Raw genomic sequence first — 19,322 nt, forward strand, 5'->3', positions numbered from 1 at the left:
CACACAAAATCAAATAAAAATGTTTCTGTATGGCAAACACGTCCAGACATAGACGAGAATATGGGTGTATATCTTCACTGTAACAACTACGGGTAATCATCGAAAATACTTGCATTTTACTCAGGCACTTTTGAGCAAACTGCAATCACTCTCTCATACTCGAAATGTGCCACGACCAAATTGGCACAACGACGCCCTATACGCTCTCTGACCAAAGCGCAGGGAATAAGTATCCTCTATATGAGATCAAATCGCTTGTCCGATGACCGTTGCATGTTTGTGATATAGAAAATGAAAAGTTTAGGATAAGTCAAAACCGTAAAATAAACGACATTCAATTTTCAACCACAGAGATATCTTTGAATATCACATGTCAACCGGATCCAACGACTCTGGAGTCTTGATGAAGATCCACAATAGAAGCTCGATGACAATAGGATTGAGGGATTCTAGTCATGAAACAACACTATTCATAGATTTCTTCATTGTATTCTGTATTCAATTTTCCTATTTATTTACCATTCACTTTTATCCACTTTTTATATCGATAATAGTTGTTTTTTTGTTATGTTCCATAGTCAAATTACATTTACTCATCATTACAAATTATCGTGTATTTTTTTTTCTTGCTTCATTATTTTTAATTGAATCTTTTATCTAAGGTTTCATACACTTTTTATTTTCTCCTTCACTTACTAAAGTATATGTGTATCGTAATATAAATGTAATACCTACTATTGTTCTCTTTTTATCTTCTTGCATATGTGTCCACGTAAGTGTTTGTGTATGTGTTTCAGTTTGCTATAGTGTGTGTGTGTGTGGAAGAGAGGGACAGAAAAGCAGAATAGCAAAAAGCCACCGGAAGCAATAATTTCGTTTCCGTTTTTACTAAAGCACTTGTTTGCAGAGCGTTTCCGCGTTGGTTTCTGTTTTAGAAAGATGGGTCGTACCTAATCCAGGGTGCTTCTAAGCTCATTCCGCTAGTGTGTCACTCCCCAGCGATGTCAGGGTTGGTTCTGTTGGTTTCCTGTAATATGAGTTTTGTTCTTCTTTTGTTTCAGTTTAAGGATTGATTGTTTGATATCATGCTGTGGTACACTTGTTTCATAAATGTTTTTTTTTCCTGTGCTAACCCGTCAATATATAGCTCTAACGTGTAAAAAACCTAGCAAGAATGTTTGAAAGTCAATACCGATGAAACAAGGACGGCCGCTTTTGCTTGTCGCCTGTGGGGAGGATGCAGAGTGCGTAGACACAGAATTCTCCTTCATTTGTAGATGGAATACTGGCTGCGAGTTTACACTGTCACACCCTTAATACACAATATGTATGATTATGAAATTGTTTGCCGGTAGCGAGATAAACGACTCATGATTAATCAGATGAATTTTTCATGCCTCATTTATATTTCTTCCATTTTTTTTTCATACTGCTTGAATTTGTCTACAGTCTGCAATTTCCTGTTTCTGTGACTTTTCCCATGTCTGTAGTGTTTCTCCTACTTAAGTATTAAAATATATAAGTAAATATATTTCATTCTCTTGTCTCCTCAGTTTTTTTCTTCTGTTTAAGGTAGGATTCGTTATTCCTTCGTCTAAGTAAGTGATTCATGGGTTTCGTTTTCACTAGCACAGCGCGTTTGCCCTTAAGGAGTATGTGTGTTTTTGTCTGTGGGTGTTTGGATGTAATAAGTATTTCAGAACTTAGTTGGTAGCATTTTTGCTAAGTAATGGAAATTATTGCCACACGTCTCGTAGGTTCATATTACCGAATTGATTGCTTAGCTTGTCGGGTTGCTGAGTCTGCGGGGGGAAGTTGGCAAAGGTAGCAACAGGCGCGGTCATACCGACGAAGCCCCCGGAGGCCGGGACCTGTTGCTGTTGACTTTGCAGGGGATTGGGGAACTGTATTGCACCGAATGCTGGCTGAGATTGCGTCGCAGCCACAGTAGCTGTTTGGAATGGTCCATTGTTGTACATAAGGTTGGCAGCTTGTGGATTAGCCGCCGCTGCCGCCGGAACCATAAACTGCCCATTGGTCACAGGGAAAGCTTGGAAAGCACCGAAACCACCGGATGCCGCAGCTGACTGGCCATTGTTCATATGATAGGGATTCACCGCAGCATTTGGTGCCGGAGGAAAGGCATTTGGCTGAAAGCTGTTGAAATTGCCAAACGCAGCACCAAAGTTGTTATTCACCATCGTCGTCGGAGCCGAACCGTACAATGCCATAATCTTATCCTTTGTCAGTTTCCCTTGCGCATCGAATCCTTTACTTGGGGCCTGGTTGAAGAAGTCGGCCTCCTCCTTGGCCAAATTGGAGAATTCATCGCCGCCAGCGGCTTTCTCACTTGGCCGATCGGACCCACTCGACAGGATGTCCAATGTGCTCTCGCCGTTCGTCTTTTTGGGTGTCACATCTCCTCCCAACGTCAAGCCAAGCAAATCCGACGATCCCTGACTGCTGCTCACAACAGCAGCAGAATTTGTTGCCGCCTCAGTCGAATTCCTATTTGAAGTCTTGGTACTACTGGCCGGAGCTTTCAGTTTTGGAAGAGGAACAGCAGTCGCCGATGCCGAACTGCTTATACTCTTTTTATCCGAAGAACTAACCAAAGAAGCAGGTGTGCCGATCGAAATGGTTCCTCCACTGGAGGCAGCCTTCTTTTTACGCTTCTGTCGTTCAATCTCCTCGTCGATTTCCTTGTCCCAGTCTACTTTCGGCGGCGGAGGTGGCACCCATTCCCGAGCCAGATACTTTTTATGTTCATACTTGGCGCGGATGAAACTTTCCAGTGCGGAATCGGTCTGCGGTCGACGGAATCCATCCGGTAAAAGTGCCTCGTACACGGCTCTGGCGCGAGAATTGCCCATCTGCTCTAAGGAAACCTACAAACACACCCAACATTACTAATCAAGTAGATAGTTCGGGGTCACAAAAATAACTCACCACTTGCTCCGGTGTCCAGCTGTCCAAGTTCACCGACTTGACCCGGGAGATATGCACCCCCAGATTGCGGTGGATGCCGGCACATCGTATGCACAAGAACACTCCCAGATTCCACGAGGCCCAGCGGGGTCCCTTGGCGTCACAGTCCACGCAGTATTTGTTGTCGTCATCCCGCAGCATCTTCGTCAGCAGCATCTGACATTTCTCCTGTATCTGCTTCTGCCGTTCCGTTTCATTTTTTCGACTCATCTCGACGTTCTAATAACGGTTCGCTTTCTCGCAAAGAACTTCCTCGATCCACTGAATTGCTTTATCTGACAAATAAAAAAGAAGAAGAAAGAACCTAGCCGTGAGAACCATCGTTTCCGGTTTGGGTGAACTTGAAACCTGAAGGCGATTCGCATGAATGCGAATCTTTGGTGTCATACATAATTCACTGACTATATTATAGCGACGTTAACGAGCGGTGGTCAGAAGAAATATTGTTTTTTTTTTTATTAATGATTAGTACAACAGAGATACATGGCAAGAGAAAAGACAATCAGAACTTGTTGCTATACCATGCGAGCGACCTTCACTAACGAAGGGGGTGTTGGCCGAGTGCGTTGAGTATTGTTCTGTTATCGCTTCGGTCAGTCTATGTACTATGTTTTGCGGTTCTTTGAATTGTGATTTTTTTGCATCCGACTAGCCTTCATACACAGAACAGAAGGGAAAGTGCAAACAAATCGGTGAGTTAAAAAATGATACGTTTTTCTGCTCAACAAGCGATGCGTTGTGGTAGCGTTCCACACAGACAGACAGAAGATGCCTTCTACCGCAGGTGCGCTAGTGTTCGCCAATGAAAAGTGAAACCACTTTCTGATCCGAAGTTCCACTTCTGTTCTGTGCTTCATAGCTACAGTGCGCTAGTAATAAACTGAGTGGTGCGAAGTGAAATTTTCTTCATGTTGGTAGTGTTGAAATAAACGTTTCATCACCGTCGGTTGGTAGAGAGAAGTGTCAAACGGCTTTTTGTGCAGAGCCGATTCGTGACTTTGTGATTGTTTGTTGACATTGTTCATAGCTGGAGTTTTTACGGAGTGGAATAAAATTCAGAATGAAGTGTTTTGCTCCCTTTTGCAATTATAAAGATGGACACGACGAAAAGCGAAGCCTATTCAGGTTTCCCAAGGATTCAGCAGTACGAAAAGAGTGGCTCAGTTTCTGTGAGGTGGATCTCAATTTTCAAATCAAACCCAGTGACCGGTTGTGCAGTATTCATTTTGATAAAAATTGTGTAAAACATCTGAATTCAGTTGCTTATCGTGATAAAAATGCAATCCCTACACTGCGAACATATGATGAAGGTCCATTTATCAGTGAAACAATTGACGAAAGTGATAAAGTTGTTAACGATGAAGATTGGCGATCGCCGGAACTGGAAAATATTGCAAAGCAAAGGTGAGACATTTTTTAAATTGAATTTGAAATCAACAAACAAAATAGGGTAGAGAGCCTCTGCGGCCTAATCCCCCATTGTTGGTCTATCGTGCAGGAAGAATTAAAAATAGTGTCGGTCAAGTTGAACACCAAAACGATGAAATCTACGACTTCGGCATTAACGAGTCAATTATACGTTTGGTACGATGCCTTCAAGAGGACAACGTATGAATATTTACACCTTTTGTTCGCTTGTTTTGCTTCTGTCTGCAAAATATACTTTTCATTTCAGGGAAGTCAAGAAAGAATAAAACCCTGACACATCCTCTACCTGACTTGCAATCAAACATAGTAATTTTTATTTGTATAAATTGTTGCAAATCAGATGCAAATATTTAATGTGGCCGACGATATCTATGGAAGTGCTGTCGAAATTCCCTGGGACCTCCAATGGCAACGATTTGACTTCCCTCCAAATCGTGTGAAACTCGAACATGAAAACTCTATAGAACCCCCGTAGAACCTCGCTGGCAGCAACCAAAATATCCAAATCTGTTGAAATTTCCTGGAAATTTTGTACTATCATCACAAATCTCCTTAGAACGTTCTCCGAAGTCACAGTCGTTCCTGAGCGAAAAAATATCGGAGGGGTTTTTTTCAGCGCAGGAGTCTACTTTGGTCCAAAATACGCAATAATACTGTTATTTTTAATTGTTTGAGTCGTTTCGAATCACGTTTTTAAAAAGATCAAAAACATTACTGAAAAATCAGTGCCAACATTTCAAAGGGGCGTAATTGCTTTTGTAAACAATGACTTTAGCCATCAATTTCTCGCGAATGAAATCTTACCTCTTCAAAATAACAATGCTAGCTGGTAGAGGAAACATTCCTCTACCTAATGGTGTCATTATTTTTCATGAGTGAGCTTTTATTCGCGAGAAATCGATGGCTAAAGCCATTGTTTACAAATGCAATTACGCCCCTTTGAAATGTTGGCACTGAAATATTTATTTTTTATTTTGGACGATAACAATACTTCTATCTATTTCAAAGAACCACAATGATAAAAAAGTGGTTCGATTTGACAGCTCGAAAGTGGTTCGATTTTGAGGTCCGTCTTCGCACCACTCAGGTAATAAACTAATAAAGGAAGTGTAATTGGTAAAAAGATCGGTCCATAGCAAGCAGCGAATTATATACCAACTCATAAACTATACATTTAAAAAAACTCATATCGTAAAAAGGAACCTTATCTCAATTTTCAAACAGTATTTCGTGGGATATCGAATGTTCAAATAACAAATTACAGTCGTCTTGTCCCGTGCTTTTTCCTTTCTTACAAAGAAGGGTACCGTTTGAAAAACTGATTTTCCATTAGAGGCCCGGAGGGTCGAGTGTTATATACCAATAGGCTCAGCTTGACGAGATCCAGCCATGTAGAAACTGTTGTCAGTTGTCAAAATAATAATGTCGAAGCAAGAGGAACAGCAGCGTATTAAAATTTTGCTCGCGCATAAGCGAAATCTAAATTATTCCCACGCAGATTGATTGCGTTATAATGAACGATGAAATATACATCAAGGCTTCCTGTCACGGAAAAATGGCTCAGGAACGGTATACCGTCAACAACGTGCAAGTCGTACTCAAGGACAAAAACCTTCCAAACTCGCCGGAGCTGCACCCGATTGAAAAATATTGGGCAATCGTTAAGCGGAACCTCAAGAAGACTCAGAAAACAGTTGGAAATGAGAAACAGTTCAAGGTAAATTGACGAAGGTTTAAACAACAACAGATACAATAACATAATCAGTGTGCACTTAATCAATGACCAATTTTTGACCGTTCCACCCTTTACTTCCTTATTGAAGATGATCTTACCGGACACCTTAGTATTCTAAAAATGTTCGATATTGATTCTCTTCCCTAATAATAATGCTATGGTTAATTTGCTGAACGACGTGTTCGTGGTATCATCCAAAAAATTTGTGGAATAGTTCAATCATAAGGGTTATCGTTCGTTTATGGTATTTTTTGACGTAGGACTACGTCTTTGTGAAAACCGAAAATTGAACATGTAACAAATTAAGAAAGATTTTGAACGTTAATAACTCAGCTGCCCCTGGTCCAATTTCAATAATTTTATCACAAATCGATCAGAAATATGGCTATGCATCGATGAGAATGCTTCCGAATGTTGATTTTCTACAAGAAACTATTGAAAAACTGGTAAATGTCCAGCATTGTCCAAAAGCGTCGAATTAACTAACAAATCCACCAATTACCTACATGCATATGCTGCTTCCCCAGCACAGTCGTCAGAGAGTAGTAAGTAGACGAAACAAGTCGAAGTTGCATTCGCCTCCGATCTTCTGGCGCGTGCGAATAGGGAGGATGGAATTGCGCACTAAGCCCCATATTCAGAACCAAACGCAAATTCTTCGAGATAACCACCATCCGTTGTCTGGCTCGCCGTGCCGGTGTCTGACGTGTCTCCGGTCTGATTTACGAGGTGTGCTGAAGGTGTTCCTGGAAAATGAGATGCGTGATGCTGTCACCTACACTTAACACGCGCCAAGCGTAAGCGGCCATGGATGTCATCTACGTTTTGAAGTGACAGAAACGCACTCTCTTTGGTTTCGGAGGTTAAATCATCACCAACTTTGGCAACAAAACGGCTGTTTTCAGGGCAACCAAGCTTATTACAGTAAAGAGTAGGAATAGAATTCATCTGCCCGTTTGTCTATATTCAGAACCATCGATCACACAAATTGCTCATGTAATCAAACTGGAAGCAGGTGTACAAATTATTTTGATCAACCTTGATCAACTTTGAATCGCCACGGCCGGATATTTTCGATGGAAGAAGCACCAATCTAGCATCTAATTCGACGAAGACGGCAGGAAACATTTGTGAAGCCGAGTTATTTACGAAAGAGACTGTCGATGAAGAGAATCGAGGACCTATTAAAAAGTGACGCGAGATTTGTTTTCCGTACTGAGCTCCAATGCTACCGACGCCAGGGAGGCAGCTCTGGACCCTACTAATCGACCCATCAACTCAACCGGGGACCAACGGCTTTACTTCCCGAAGGAAGGCGTGATCAGAGATGTTATGCCTTAGAACATGCCGGTGGCGCCGACTGAGATTGGACCCAGGCCTGCTGGGGTGAGAGGTAATCACGCTAACCACCGGCGCCGATATCTTTCAAGGCGATATCACGGCGAATGAGAACGACCCAAATTTGAGTTTAGTTATCTCAGAAATAAGAAATAAAGTGCAGGAACTCAGCGATGAGTTTGTTTTTCCAGGTTTTCTAGGATTTTCCAGGGAAAAATTTCAGAATTTGAGAAAAGTAAAGATTGGATTCACTCAGTCTATTGGTACTACTCCGGGACTGAATAAAATTAAACGTTAAATTAAAAAACGTCAATTTCCTCAATTTCTGGCAGATTTTTTAGGTTTTGCACAGGAAACCATGAGACAAATTTACTCATCGCTGAGCTCCTGCACTTTTGGCGATTATGAGTGAACTAAACTTGGGTCGTTCTCATTCGCCGTGTACGCAAAAGGAAAAGAGCCAGTGTCGCTTCTTGATAGCAAACTATTCATAATGGGAGGAGTCTTTGTAGCTTTTATACCACTTGGTTGCACATCATTCTGCTTTAACCTGAAAAGATATAAAAGAGCGCTGCTGTATGGCATTAGCTCATTTTCGCTTCGGACGGCATGGTGAACAGCAATAGCAGCAGTAGGAAGGTGGTGGCTAGTCCACTCCTTCACACCTAACAAGCAACAATTGACTGGTCGTGGCAAAGGAGGAAAAGGTCTGGCGCCAAGCGTCATCGCAAAGTTCTTCGAGATAACCGCCATTGGTCGTCTGGCTCGCCGTGGTGGTGTCAAACGTATCTCCGGTCTGATCTACGAGCTGTGCTGAAGGTGTTCCTGGAAAATGAGGTCCGTGGTGCTGTCACCTACGCTAAACACGCCAAGCGTAAGTGGCCATGGATGTTCTGTTCAATAAAACGGCCCTTTTCAGGGCCATCAAGCTTACATCAGTAAAGAGTTGGAATAGAATTTATCTGTGCTTGTTTGTCCATATCCAGAACCACAAGCCCCTAACGACCACACAAAATGCTCTCCAGAGTTGTAATCTTGTAACCAAACTTGGAAGCAGGGGTGCAAGCTCTCTTAATCAACTTTCTCTTTGAAAAAATTACTACAAATTTGGTACGCCTACAATTCAAAAACGGAAAGAGTTGAGATAATAGATAATTGATCAATTAAAAGAACTAAATGCTCTTCACATTTATTCCGTCCACTAGCGGTCCTACGTCAAGCTTCCGTTCGTGCCCCTAGGCACAGACCCTTCTACTTTTTTATTAGGGTTGTATTAAAAAAATTAGACCGCATGGAAAAAAATATCGTTTCTATCGTTTATACAATGCAACAGGATTTGATCGTAATGTTTGGGAAAGTGGGGGAACAAACATTCGTCCAGGTTCAACTGTTTTTTGACGTAGGACTACATCTGTGATTTCTATATGGGGGTACACTTTGTGAAAACCGAAAATGGAACATGTAACGAAATTATGAAAGATTTTGAACGTTAATAACTCAGCTGCTCCTGGACCAATTTCAATAATTTTATAACCAGTCGATCAGAAATATTTCTACGCATCGATGCTTATGCTTGAAGATCCAGCAGTAAAAGAGTCTTTCGTTAAAGAACTTGAGACTCAAGCTGCGGATGTTCCAGAAGGTGGCAGCGTAGAAGAATGCCTTTATAGAAACAAGCGAGAACAACCTGGGTGAGCTGCGCACCCAGAAGAAAGAGTGGATCATTGAAGAAACCTGGCGGAAGAATGAGGAGCCCGTCAACGGTACTCGGCTCTAGAAAACGCCTCCTCTACGATATCTCAAGGCGCCTGAGTGGAGCAAGGATGAACCCGAGGATGCCAGTGAAGGACACGACTGGACAGTTGCTGACCGACCCCACTGACCAGCTGAAACGATGGTTTGAGCACTTCGAACAACTTCTTCAAGTTTCGACGGCCAACTAGCCATCAACATCTCGGCATGATCCGCCTAGGGTGCGGCGCATCACTAGCGTCAATTCCGAGGCCCCATCACTGCAGGAGATTGAAGCAGCTATCTGAAGCATGAAATCCAACAAGGTTTCAGGGGGTCGATCGCATATCAGCAGAGATGCTCAAAGCTGATCCATGCTATCCGCTCAAATGTTGGGACACCACGACTTTTCCGGCCGACTGGATGCAGGGCGTCTTAATGAAGGTCCCAAAGAAGGGGAATCTGACTGTGTGCGACAATTGGCGAGGTTTCATGTTACTGTGTTTTTTTCTCAAAGTTCTGTGCAAAGTTATCCTGAATCGGATACAGGAGAAGATCGACGCAACTCTCCGGCGGCAGCAGGCAGATCTTGTGTGGACCATATGGTCACGCTCTGCATCATCCTGGAGCAGGTAAATGAATTCCAAGAGTCCCCTTATTTGATATTCATTGATTACGAAAAGCTTTCGATCGACTCAATCACGAGAATTTGTGGAGCGTCCTGAGACGCAAGGGAGTCCCGGATAAAATCGTCAACCTCATCGAAGCGCAGTATCAGGCTTTCACGTGCAGAGTTCTGCATAACGGAGCCTTGTCTGACCCTATCCGGGTAGTCGCTGGTGTGAGACAAGGATGCATACTAAAGGGTGATACGGTCAAAATTTGGTCAAGGGAAAACGCGTGTAAATCGGTAAAATCGTTTATTTAAAAAAATCAAATTAAATTTCTTTTTCAAGTTCAATTAGTATAAAATTCAGGAAAAATATTCAGTTAGGCTTCCGCTTTTCCAAATCCGAATTGCCGGGCCTTACGCTTGACCCCTGCCATCAGATTTTGTACAGCCACCTTGTCCACCTTCTTCGCCGCAGAAAGCCAGTTTGCCTTGAACTGCTGCTCGCCCTTAGCAGTTTTTTTGGTCTTCTTTAGGTTCCGCTTGACAATAGCCCAGTATTTCTCAATTGGGCGGAGCTCTGGCGTGTTGGGAGGGTTCTTGTCCTTGAGAACCACCTGCACGTTGTTGGCGGCGTACCACTCCATGGCCTTTTTACCGTAATGGCAAGATGCCAAATCCGGCCAAAACAGTACGGAACAACCGTGTTTCTTCAGGAAAGGCAGCAGACGTGTATTCAAACACTCTTTCACGTAAATTTCTTGGTTGACAGTCCCGGAAGCTATGAAAATGCTGCTTTTCAAGCCACAGGTACAGATGGCTTGCCAAACCAGATATTTCTTTGCGAACTTTGACAGTTTCATGTGCTTGAAAACATCTGCTACCTTTCCCCTTCCTTTTGCCGTATAAAACTCCTGTCCCGGAAGCTGCTTGTAGTCGGCTTTGACGTAGGTTTCGTCGTCCATTACCACGCAGTCAAACTTCGTCAGCATCGTCGTGTACAGCCTCCGGGATCGCGCTTTGGCCGTCGTATTTTGTTTATCATCGCGATTTGGAGTCACTACCTTCTTGTAAGTCGATAGTCCGGCTCGTTTTTTGGCTCGATGCACGGTTGTAGACGATACACCCAGCTTATTTGCGGCATCTCGGAGAGAGAGGTTAGGGTTTCGCTTGAAACTACCGGCAACTCTTTTTTCGTCTCAGCGGCTTCCGGTTTTCGATTTCCCCCCGATCCAGACTTCCTGGCTGTCGACAAACGTTCCCCAAACACTTTAATTACATTTGTAACGGTTGATTTGGCAACTTTTAGCGATTTTGTCAACTTTGCGTGCGAGTAGCTCGGATTTTCGCGATGCGCGAGCAAAATTTTGATACGCTGCTCTTCTTGCTTGGACGGCATTTTGACAACTGAAGAGTGAATTCCAAAATCAAAATAGGAGCAACATTCTACACACACACCTTCAAAATAAGGGGTGTTCAGGTTTTTTAAATGCAAAATTGAAAGAAATACGTCAAGTTGATATTGACCAAATTTTGACCGTATCACCCTTTATCACCGCTACTGTTCCTCATCGTAATCGACGAGATCATGGTGGATGCAATTGACCGTGTACCGAACCGTGGGCTGCTTTGGCTATCACCTTGGAGCATCTTGACGACTTGGCTGATGATGTTGCTCTACTAGCACAACGGCGCTCTGATATGCAGAGTAAGGCGGGTCTCACCATCAAAGTCAACAAGACCAAATCGTTGGGTTTCAACACGGGCAACCATTCTAACTTTAATGTAGCGAGGCAAGCTGTGGAGAAGGTCGAAAGTTTCCAATATATTGGCAGCCAAATAGTGTCGGACGGCGGGACCAAGAGCGACATAGGTGCACGAATCAAGAAGGCTAGGGCTGCCTTTGCGAGTTTACGAAACGTATGGAGATCAAACCAGATGAAGTCAATGCACCAAAATCGGAATTTTTAACTCGAACGTGAAATTTGTGTTGTTTTACGCCAGCGAGACGTGGTGTGTATAAGCGGAGAATACTCAGAAGCTGCAGGTGTTCAACAACCGATGCCTGCAGTATATAATTTGTGGTGGCCTAACAAATGGATCTCGAATGCCGAGGTCCATCGTCGATATCATCAGAAGCCGATAGCAACGGAAATTTGAGAGTGAAAGTGGAGGTGGGTCGGCCACACATTTCGACGGGGCGGAAACGAAATCTGCAAGCAAGCGCTGGATTGGAATCCAGCAGGACATCGCAGCAGAGGCAGACCCAGGGACTCATGGCGGCGGAGCCTTAACAAGGAAATAAAGCAAGTCGATATGAATCTGACCTAGGCCCAGGTCAAGGCAAAATCAAGCAACCACTTAGGATGGAAGTCTTTTACGTTGGCCCTTTGCACCTCCGGTGGTGTACAGGACGCTTAAATAAGTAAGAATATAATCGATGCTTATGACTGTTGATTTTCAACAAGAAACTATTGAAAAACTGGTAAATGTCAAGCATTGTACAAAAGCGTCGAAATAATGAATAAATCCACCAATTACGTACATGCATATGCTGCTTCCCCACCACAGTCATCAGAGAGTCGTTAGTAGACGAAACAAGTCGATGTGGTATTCGCCTCTTCGGGCGTGTGTGAATAGGGATCAATTGCGTAACATTTTGCACACTCATCGCCATATTCAGAATCACACGCCACCAACGACCACAGAAAATGCTCTCCAGAGTTGTAATGTTGTAACCAAACTTGAAAGCGGGGTGCAAATGATTTTGATCGATTCTCTTCATCGACTTTCTGTTTCGTTATAAACTCGACGGCAAACACATTCATTGATACGTTTGTTGTTCTGCTTCTAAGCCCCTTAATTCAGTCGTCGTCATAGAAATGAAAAATAGCATCGCACTGCTTTTGGTTTTTGGGTTACACTTGCTGGTTGCAATTCTGCAGTTCGATATTTTCGAAGGACCACAAAATAAAACACGAAATTACACTATTCTAGGGATGCCTAAAAGTCCAATTATTCGATTAACGATTAATCGAAAAGATTTTTCCAGCTATTAGATTAAATATCGAATTTTCAATTATTCGAGCGCATAACCGACATCCCTTATTTCTACTCGTTTGATATAGCGCAGTAGAGAAAATAAATAAAAGTACTAATTTATCTGAACAGGCATAGAGAAGAACCATGACGTGAAACAGGATCATAAATGTTAAGTGTTAAGCGTCTTTCAGCTAAAGGCTAATATTTACCAACTTGTTTAGAGAAGGAGTTTAACGAGAAAAACTAAAAAGAGGAGGAGCTTTAGTTATTCTGATATTCTGTGGCCTTCCAACCTGTCGCAGCCACCAGTTCAACCCCCAGTCCAGCAGCAGACGGGCCGAGACTCTTGCGAGTGCCCAACCATTGAACCGAAGAATAAGGGATTGTCCGGTCCGATTTGCTGATCCAGCTGCCTACACGTCATCATCATCTTCCACGGGACGCGAAAGCCCAAGTTTGGAGAAATTTCTCAACGGAATCAGCGCAAACCAATCGGCAGCTGATCTGTGGGGAAAGGTTAATGCTTTAAGTGGGAAGAGAAAAAACCGGGGGATCGCCCACTTCGACGAAGTCAAGAACGCCTGCAAGACATGTCTTAATTTCAGGGTGGCCAGTGACTTTTCATTTTGAAATTCCCGGTTTTTTTCCCGGTTTTCTGGTTCAAATCTTAAAAATTTCCCGGTTATTGATATTCAACAAAAAACGAAATTGTACGCATTTTTAAAACGTGTCCAACTGTTAATTTGCAGTGATTATTTGTGGGAAAAATAAAAGCCAAATTACAGAAAGTGTTTTCTAAAGCTATAGGAAAAATTCAACTCTATGAGTCACTTAATGTATTCAAAACAATTTATTGATCTTTCGATATACATTGATAAATCGAATTCTACCACTTTTTATGCTCGATACATCTTAGGATTTCAAAGCCCTAGAATTTATTGAATGACAGAGATTAAGATCACTGGGTCAAATGCTATCTGGATGAATAAGTTATAAGACAGAATTGTGAAGAATACGAGATTTAATTAAAAAAATGTTTCAGAAGAATGAACTTGATACAAATGAGATTTAGAGCAAATTGATAGTGCTTTCGGATAAAGAAAATTTGTATTCACTCCATTGTCTATACTAACATAAACATTAACCTTTCAGTTCTCGCGCTGATGTACAAAGTTGAACACGAAAAAAAAAATATGTGAAACCTACTAACGTTTGAGCTCGCTCAACGTGAAACTAAACATGGTTCATGAAATTTAATACTCGCGACCAATAGACCAATACATGGAAAAAATAAATTACTGAAAGATTATTTACTAAAAATATAGATTCCCAAGATTATGGAGCTTTGAAATTTGTGTAGAGTCTGAAAATAGAACTTTTCTTCAAAATTTGGGATTAATAACAATATTCGTGATGCAAGATTTGTAGAAAAAATAGTTAAAGTGTGAGAGTTTAAAAATTTTCCAAGATCACAGATTTGAAAAAAAAATATCACGTTTATTAAATAATCGTGCAGTCATATTTGTCAAGGCTCTGAGACTTGGAAGCATTTTAAGGGTTAAAACAAATTACAGAACAATCGATAGAATCTTGCGAATAAACTGGATTGTATGGAATTTTTGAGTCAAATTTAAAAGTATTCAAAGTGTTGATTTCAAACAACTATTGAGGAGGATTTCCACAAAGTTGTCGAAGGAGAAGTTCTGAGCAGAATTCCAGAATTATTCTGACATGAAGTCCTTAGAAATTGTTAGAAGAATTTGGAGGGATTTCTGTGGAGAAGATTGCAAGTTCTAAATTAAATTATCTAATCTAAATTGAAGAATCCCAAGAGGCAGACACAGAGTTCTAAGAGTGTTCTGGCGATTATTTCAACCCTAGTGTGAAAGATTCATCAAAGAGCTCCAACAAAATTCATTGCAAAAAAAAAATGCTAATTCTTTAAAATACTCCAAGGGGTTTCTAAATAATTCCAAATTTCGAAAGATTTATGCTGTTTTAAGAGTTAAAAGAAAATTTTGAAAACGATTTCAATGAAATCAAAGTCTCCGAATAGGTTTAAGGCAATTCCAAACAATTTCATAGAAGGGGTTTCAAGGAAATTCCAGAAAGAATTCAACGGTTATTATTACGCAGAGTGTTTTCTGGTTAATTTTAGAAGAATTCTATAATAATTCAGAGCAGAATTCAAGTTCATTCTGAAATTCATATCATGAGAATTTTGAATAAAATTAAAACCCGGGAAAAGAATAGTTCACCCAACAAACAATTTGAGTTGATTAACAGCTGAATAAGCAATTTTTTAGCTAAAGAAGCTTATTTTTGCCTGAATAAGCACATATTAAACATTCAATGTTTGTTAGGCAGTTTCAGTTTTTACAAATATTTGTTTCTTAAGTCCAGCATCTTCAATATTTTGTTTTAAGGCCCATGCACTTAACATCTGAAACTGAATCGGATAAATCAATTTGAAATATTGCTGAGTGATTAAATTCTAAAAACAATAAGGCGGGAATCTGAAGAAAATTATGCAGCAAATAGAGAGACATTCATTCGGTAAAAAATCACTCTGGTTTATTTTGAAATTCTGTTGTGAAAATGTATTCCTATGGTGTGGTTAATTTATTTTTCCCGGTTCTCTCACCGAATTCCCGGTTTTTTCCCGGTTTTCCCGGTTACCTTTCAAATTCCCGGATATTTCCCGGTATTCCCGGTTTTCCCGGTTCGCTGGCCACCCTGTAATTTGCTACGATCCATCGCAGGTCGACACCCAGGCAGTAACCGGCCCATTCGGCTTCGAGTTGCTAGAGCAATTTTGGAATCACGTCTCCTTTATGGAATCGAAGTTACCTGTCTCGCTCGCGAACAACTTATTACAAAACTAGTCTCTACATACCATCAAGCTATCCGTATCTCATCCGGCCTACTACCATCCACACCTGCAACTGCAGCTTGCGTGGAAAGTGGAGTACTACCATTCAACTTTCTAGTTACTCAGACCATCTGCAACCGATCAATTAGCTTCGAGGAGAAGACAGCTGGCTCAGATGAAGGAGTTTTCCTCCTTACCGAGGCTTAACAACTCCTTTCAGCCACTACCAATCTGAAGCTCCCCCGGTGTCTAGCATACATTGGTATGGAGCCAGAGATTGTAACCTGCCCGAGCCCATTATCGACTTAGCAATAAAGAAGAAGTTCAAGACAGGATCCAACTCTACGGCACTTGTGAGATCCGTCACGGAACTCCAGAGAACCAGATAATGGATCGGTTTCCCGTGAAGGGGTTGGCATCGGCATCACGGGCCCCCAAATCTCCGTACTTCATCGACTTCCACACCAGTACGCTATATTCTCGGCAGAAGCTGTCTCTGCTTTTATTGCTGCTACCACTACTTCAAACAAGCCGATCACCGTATTTACGGACTCCGCAAGTGTAGTTCTAGCCCTCAACTCAGACTCTATCAAGCACTCATGGATCCAAGCCATTCAGCGGTATGCCCCCAGAAACACTACATTTGTATGGATTCCGGGTCACTGCGGCATTCGTGGTAATACGGAGGCGGATCATCTAGCGGCTTCTGGAAGACAACTTCTTCTTCTTCTTTCTCGCATTTCAAGCTTATTGCGTATGGCATATTAGCTTATTGCGTGCTCTCAACTTAGTGTTCTATCGATGCACTTCCACAGTTATTAATTGAGAGCTTTCGATGCCTGTACCATTTTTGCATTAGTATATTTGTGTGTCAAGTACAATCATAGGCTATGCCCAGGGCAGTCGAGAAATTTTCCAACCCGAAAAATTCCTAGACCGGACCGGGAATCGAACCCAGCCACCTCCAGCATGGTCTTGCTTTGTAGCTGTGCCTTTACCGACTGAGCTAAGGGAGGTCCTGGAAGACAAGCCCAACTGTTTACCAAGGAGTGTCCATCGGGGGACCTGAAAAATCTGGGACGTATGGTCACATACATGGTCCCAATCAACAAGCATTTTCCTTAGAAAAGTGAAGGCTGACACACGAAGATAAAAAGACCCCCCTTACCACCGAACTAAGGTTGTCCTGGCAACTCAGAACAGGCCATACCAGAATCTCGCATAACTTTTCAAGGAGCCAACTGTTCAGTGGAACATATAATCTGCCACTGTACTCAATACGAAAGCTCACGAGAGCTGTACGGCATACCGGGCAGCATTAGGGACGCACTGAGTAACGACCCGACTAGAATCACAGCATTAGTGGGCTTCCTCCGCGAGGCCAGCCTCTTCGATCAAATATGAAACCTGCCAAAATTCCGACCACCGCAATGCAATCTTATCACCCAACATCTCAAACCAAAGGAAGATCCTCAGCAACTTAACAATCAAAACTCCGAAGAAAGACAGCACATTGACAGCCTCAGTACTTAACTAGAGGAAGCCTCTTATAGATCTCCTTACATGATAAAAAAGGAGAAAACAAAAAAAACTTTGTAACTAGATGAGGTCCCTTCTGGACCCCACACTATCTTTTCAGAGGCGAACCAGCCAACGGCTGAAAGTCTCTATAATAAAGAAATCGAGACCACATTGCTATCGAAACCATGTTTTCTGAATCCCTACCCTGCTATCCATTTGTTACAATTTGTTACCCCTAACCTCGAGACAGCCGCGAGTAATCGGCCCCCGCTTTACTAACGTTAGTTTTAAGTCAGATACTTCAGATGAGAAAATCAGATAAAAATTAATGAACTAATCTTCATATTTGCTAAATATTAATTATCGCACCCACCCTACTAGAAATATTCATTTTCCCAATGAATCATCTTTAAGCGCTTTCTTCCTATAGGAAAAGTTCGTGAACCTATCTTATCTCTGTGTACTGTTTCCATTGACTGCTACCGAGTAGTCCACAATGAAAATCATAAAATTCCTTCGGATCCACCCCCGAAAAAGTAGCGTAATAACAAAATCGAATAATTAACGCATATAAATCCAATTTGCATTCCTTTCCTACTAACATTTTCTGAGGTGGTGTATAAATTAACTACTCTTCTTTACTTTTTGGGATTCTGCTTTGTTTTCGAACGATTTCAAGAGCCCGACCAAAATCACAATCCGACTTGATGTTGGTAACGGATTTCCCACTAAGCACAAGCATTGATTTAGGTGTTACGGTGCAAGTTTTCCTACCTGATGAAGAAAAATCCTTTTCCGCTGCAAGCAGCGCTCCGTGTTTTTCCTTTCTTCTGTCCTCTCAGCAGCACCTCCCTCTTACAATTACAGTAACCACCAGCGAAGCAGCAGAAGTAGCAGCACACATTTGGGATCTGCCCCTTTTTCGATGGAAAAATTGCCTTTCCCAAATGCGGTAGATCCTTGGATGGAGTTTCACTTGTTCCAACCACACTTCAATCAAAAACTGATTTTTCAGAAACTAATCAATGACCGTGGATAAAATGAATGGAAATTACAGTGCAAAAACGCGATTGGATTTTTATTTTCTTCCAGCCTGACTGCCTGCTGCTGCTTCTTCTTCCTTTTGACCAAACTTTCACCCATCAAACGCCATAAAATTTTTGCTTTGACATTTCGCAGTGACGAGACGTATACGTGACAGCGCAACGGGGGAGTGGGCGCTTTTAGGCAAGGCGGTGCCCTGCGGTTTTCGTTGGGGCCGGGCCAGAGTCAATGTTATAATACACTGAAACAAAGACCATAGTTAGGAATACTATTTTGCAGAAAACACTTATTTTCAGTATAACTACGCTTAATGCCGTTAAATCTACCATGATTTCAGTATAGTTGACTAAAAATATAATCAAATTTACTGCCATTCTGTTAAAACTACTATGCTTACTCAAACGGCATAGTAGTTTTGATAGAAACAATAGTAAAATTAAATGAATTTCGTTTCTGCACAAATCTATTGGTGGGAGTATTTAATTTAAACCATCAATATAGTATTTTTGCCAATGGATTTTGTTTCTGTGTAAGAGTCCCGCAAAGAATGAAGCCAGAAGTCACTGAGCGAAAACATCCGCAATACTTCGACTGATTATTGTATTGACGAATCCAACTTAAACTAATGCGCGCCTGGTGACAGGAATAAGCACTATTCGAAAGTGATCAGATAGTGACAGCCCTTGCAAATTACAGTGTAAATATGCTATTAAAATGAACGAATCTTGTACAAAACCTAAAAAACTATTGTGATATGTGTCTATCCCGAGGTCTATCCTAAAATAAAAATTACTAGTTTTCAGATGAAATTGAAAAAACATGCTAAGGTCATGGACATGGTTATGCTAACAGCCATACCACATCGATTAATGTTGATATGGAGACCCTAAAAAAAAATGTTATGGTTAATTTGCTTAACGACGTGTTCAATGTATCATCCAAACCATATGTGGAATAGTTCAATGATTTGGGATATCGTTCGTTTATGGTATTTTTATTAGGGCGTGACTAAC

The 19,322-nt window shown here is 41.7% G+C and overlaps 1 protein-coding gene across 1 annotated transcript; it reads right to left on the bottom strand.

The window, feature by feature from the left end:
• Positions 1-630: 630 nt before the first annotated feature.
• On the bottom strand, positions 631-18,364 carry LOC135712744 (stromal membrane-associated protein 1). Its single transcript, XM_065235790.1, has 3 exons — positions 18,040-18,364; positions 2,950-3,263; positions 631-2,888 (listed from the first exon to the last, which is right to left on the bottom strand). Exons 2-3 carry the CDS (start codon positions 3,196-3,198, stop codon positions 1,737-1,739), a joined length of 1,401 nt encoding a protein of 466 aa, XP_065091862.1. The 5' UTR covers positions 3,199-3,263; positions 18,040-18,364; the 3' UTR covers positions 631-1,736.
• Positions 18,365-19,322: the final 958 nt, after the last annotated feature.

Source organism: Ochlerotatus camptorhynchus, unplaced genomic scaffold (assembly GCF_037179485.1).
Source record: "Ochlerotatus camptorhynchus isolate MF236.1 unplaced genomic scaffold, CSIRO-AGI_Acam_v1.1 ptg000503l, whole genome shotgun sequence".
In the NCBI taxonomy this organism is placed as follows: domain Eukaryota; kingdom Metazoa; phylum Arthropoda; class Insecta; order Diptera; family Culicidae; genus Ochlerotatus; species Ochlerotatus camptorhynchus.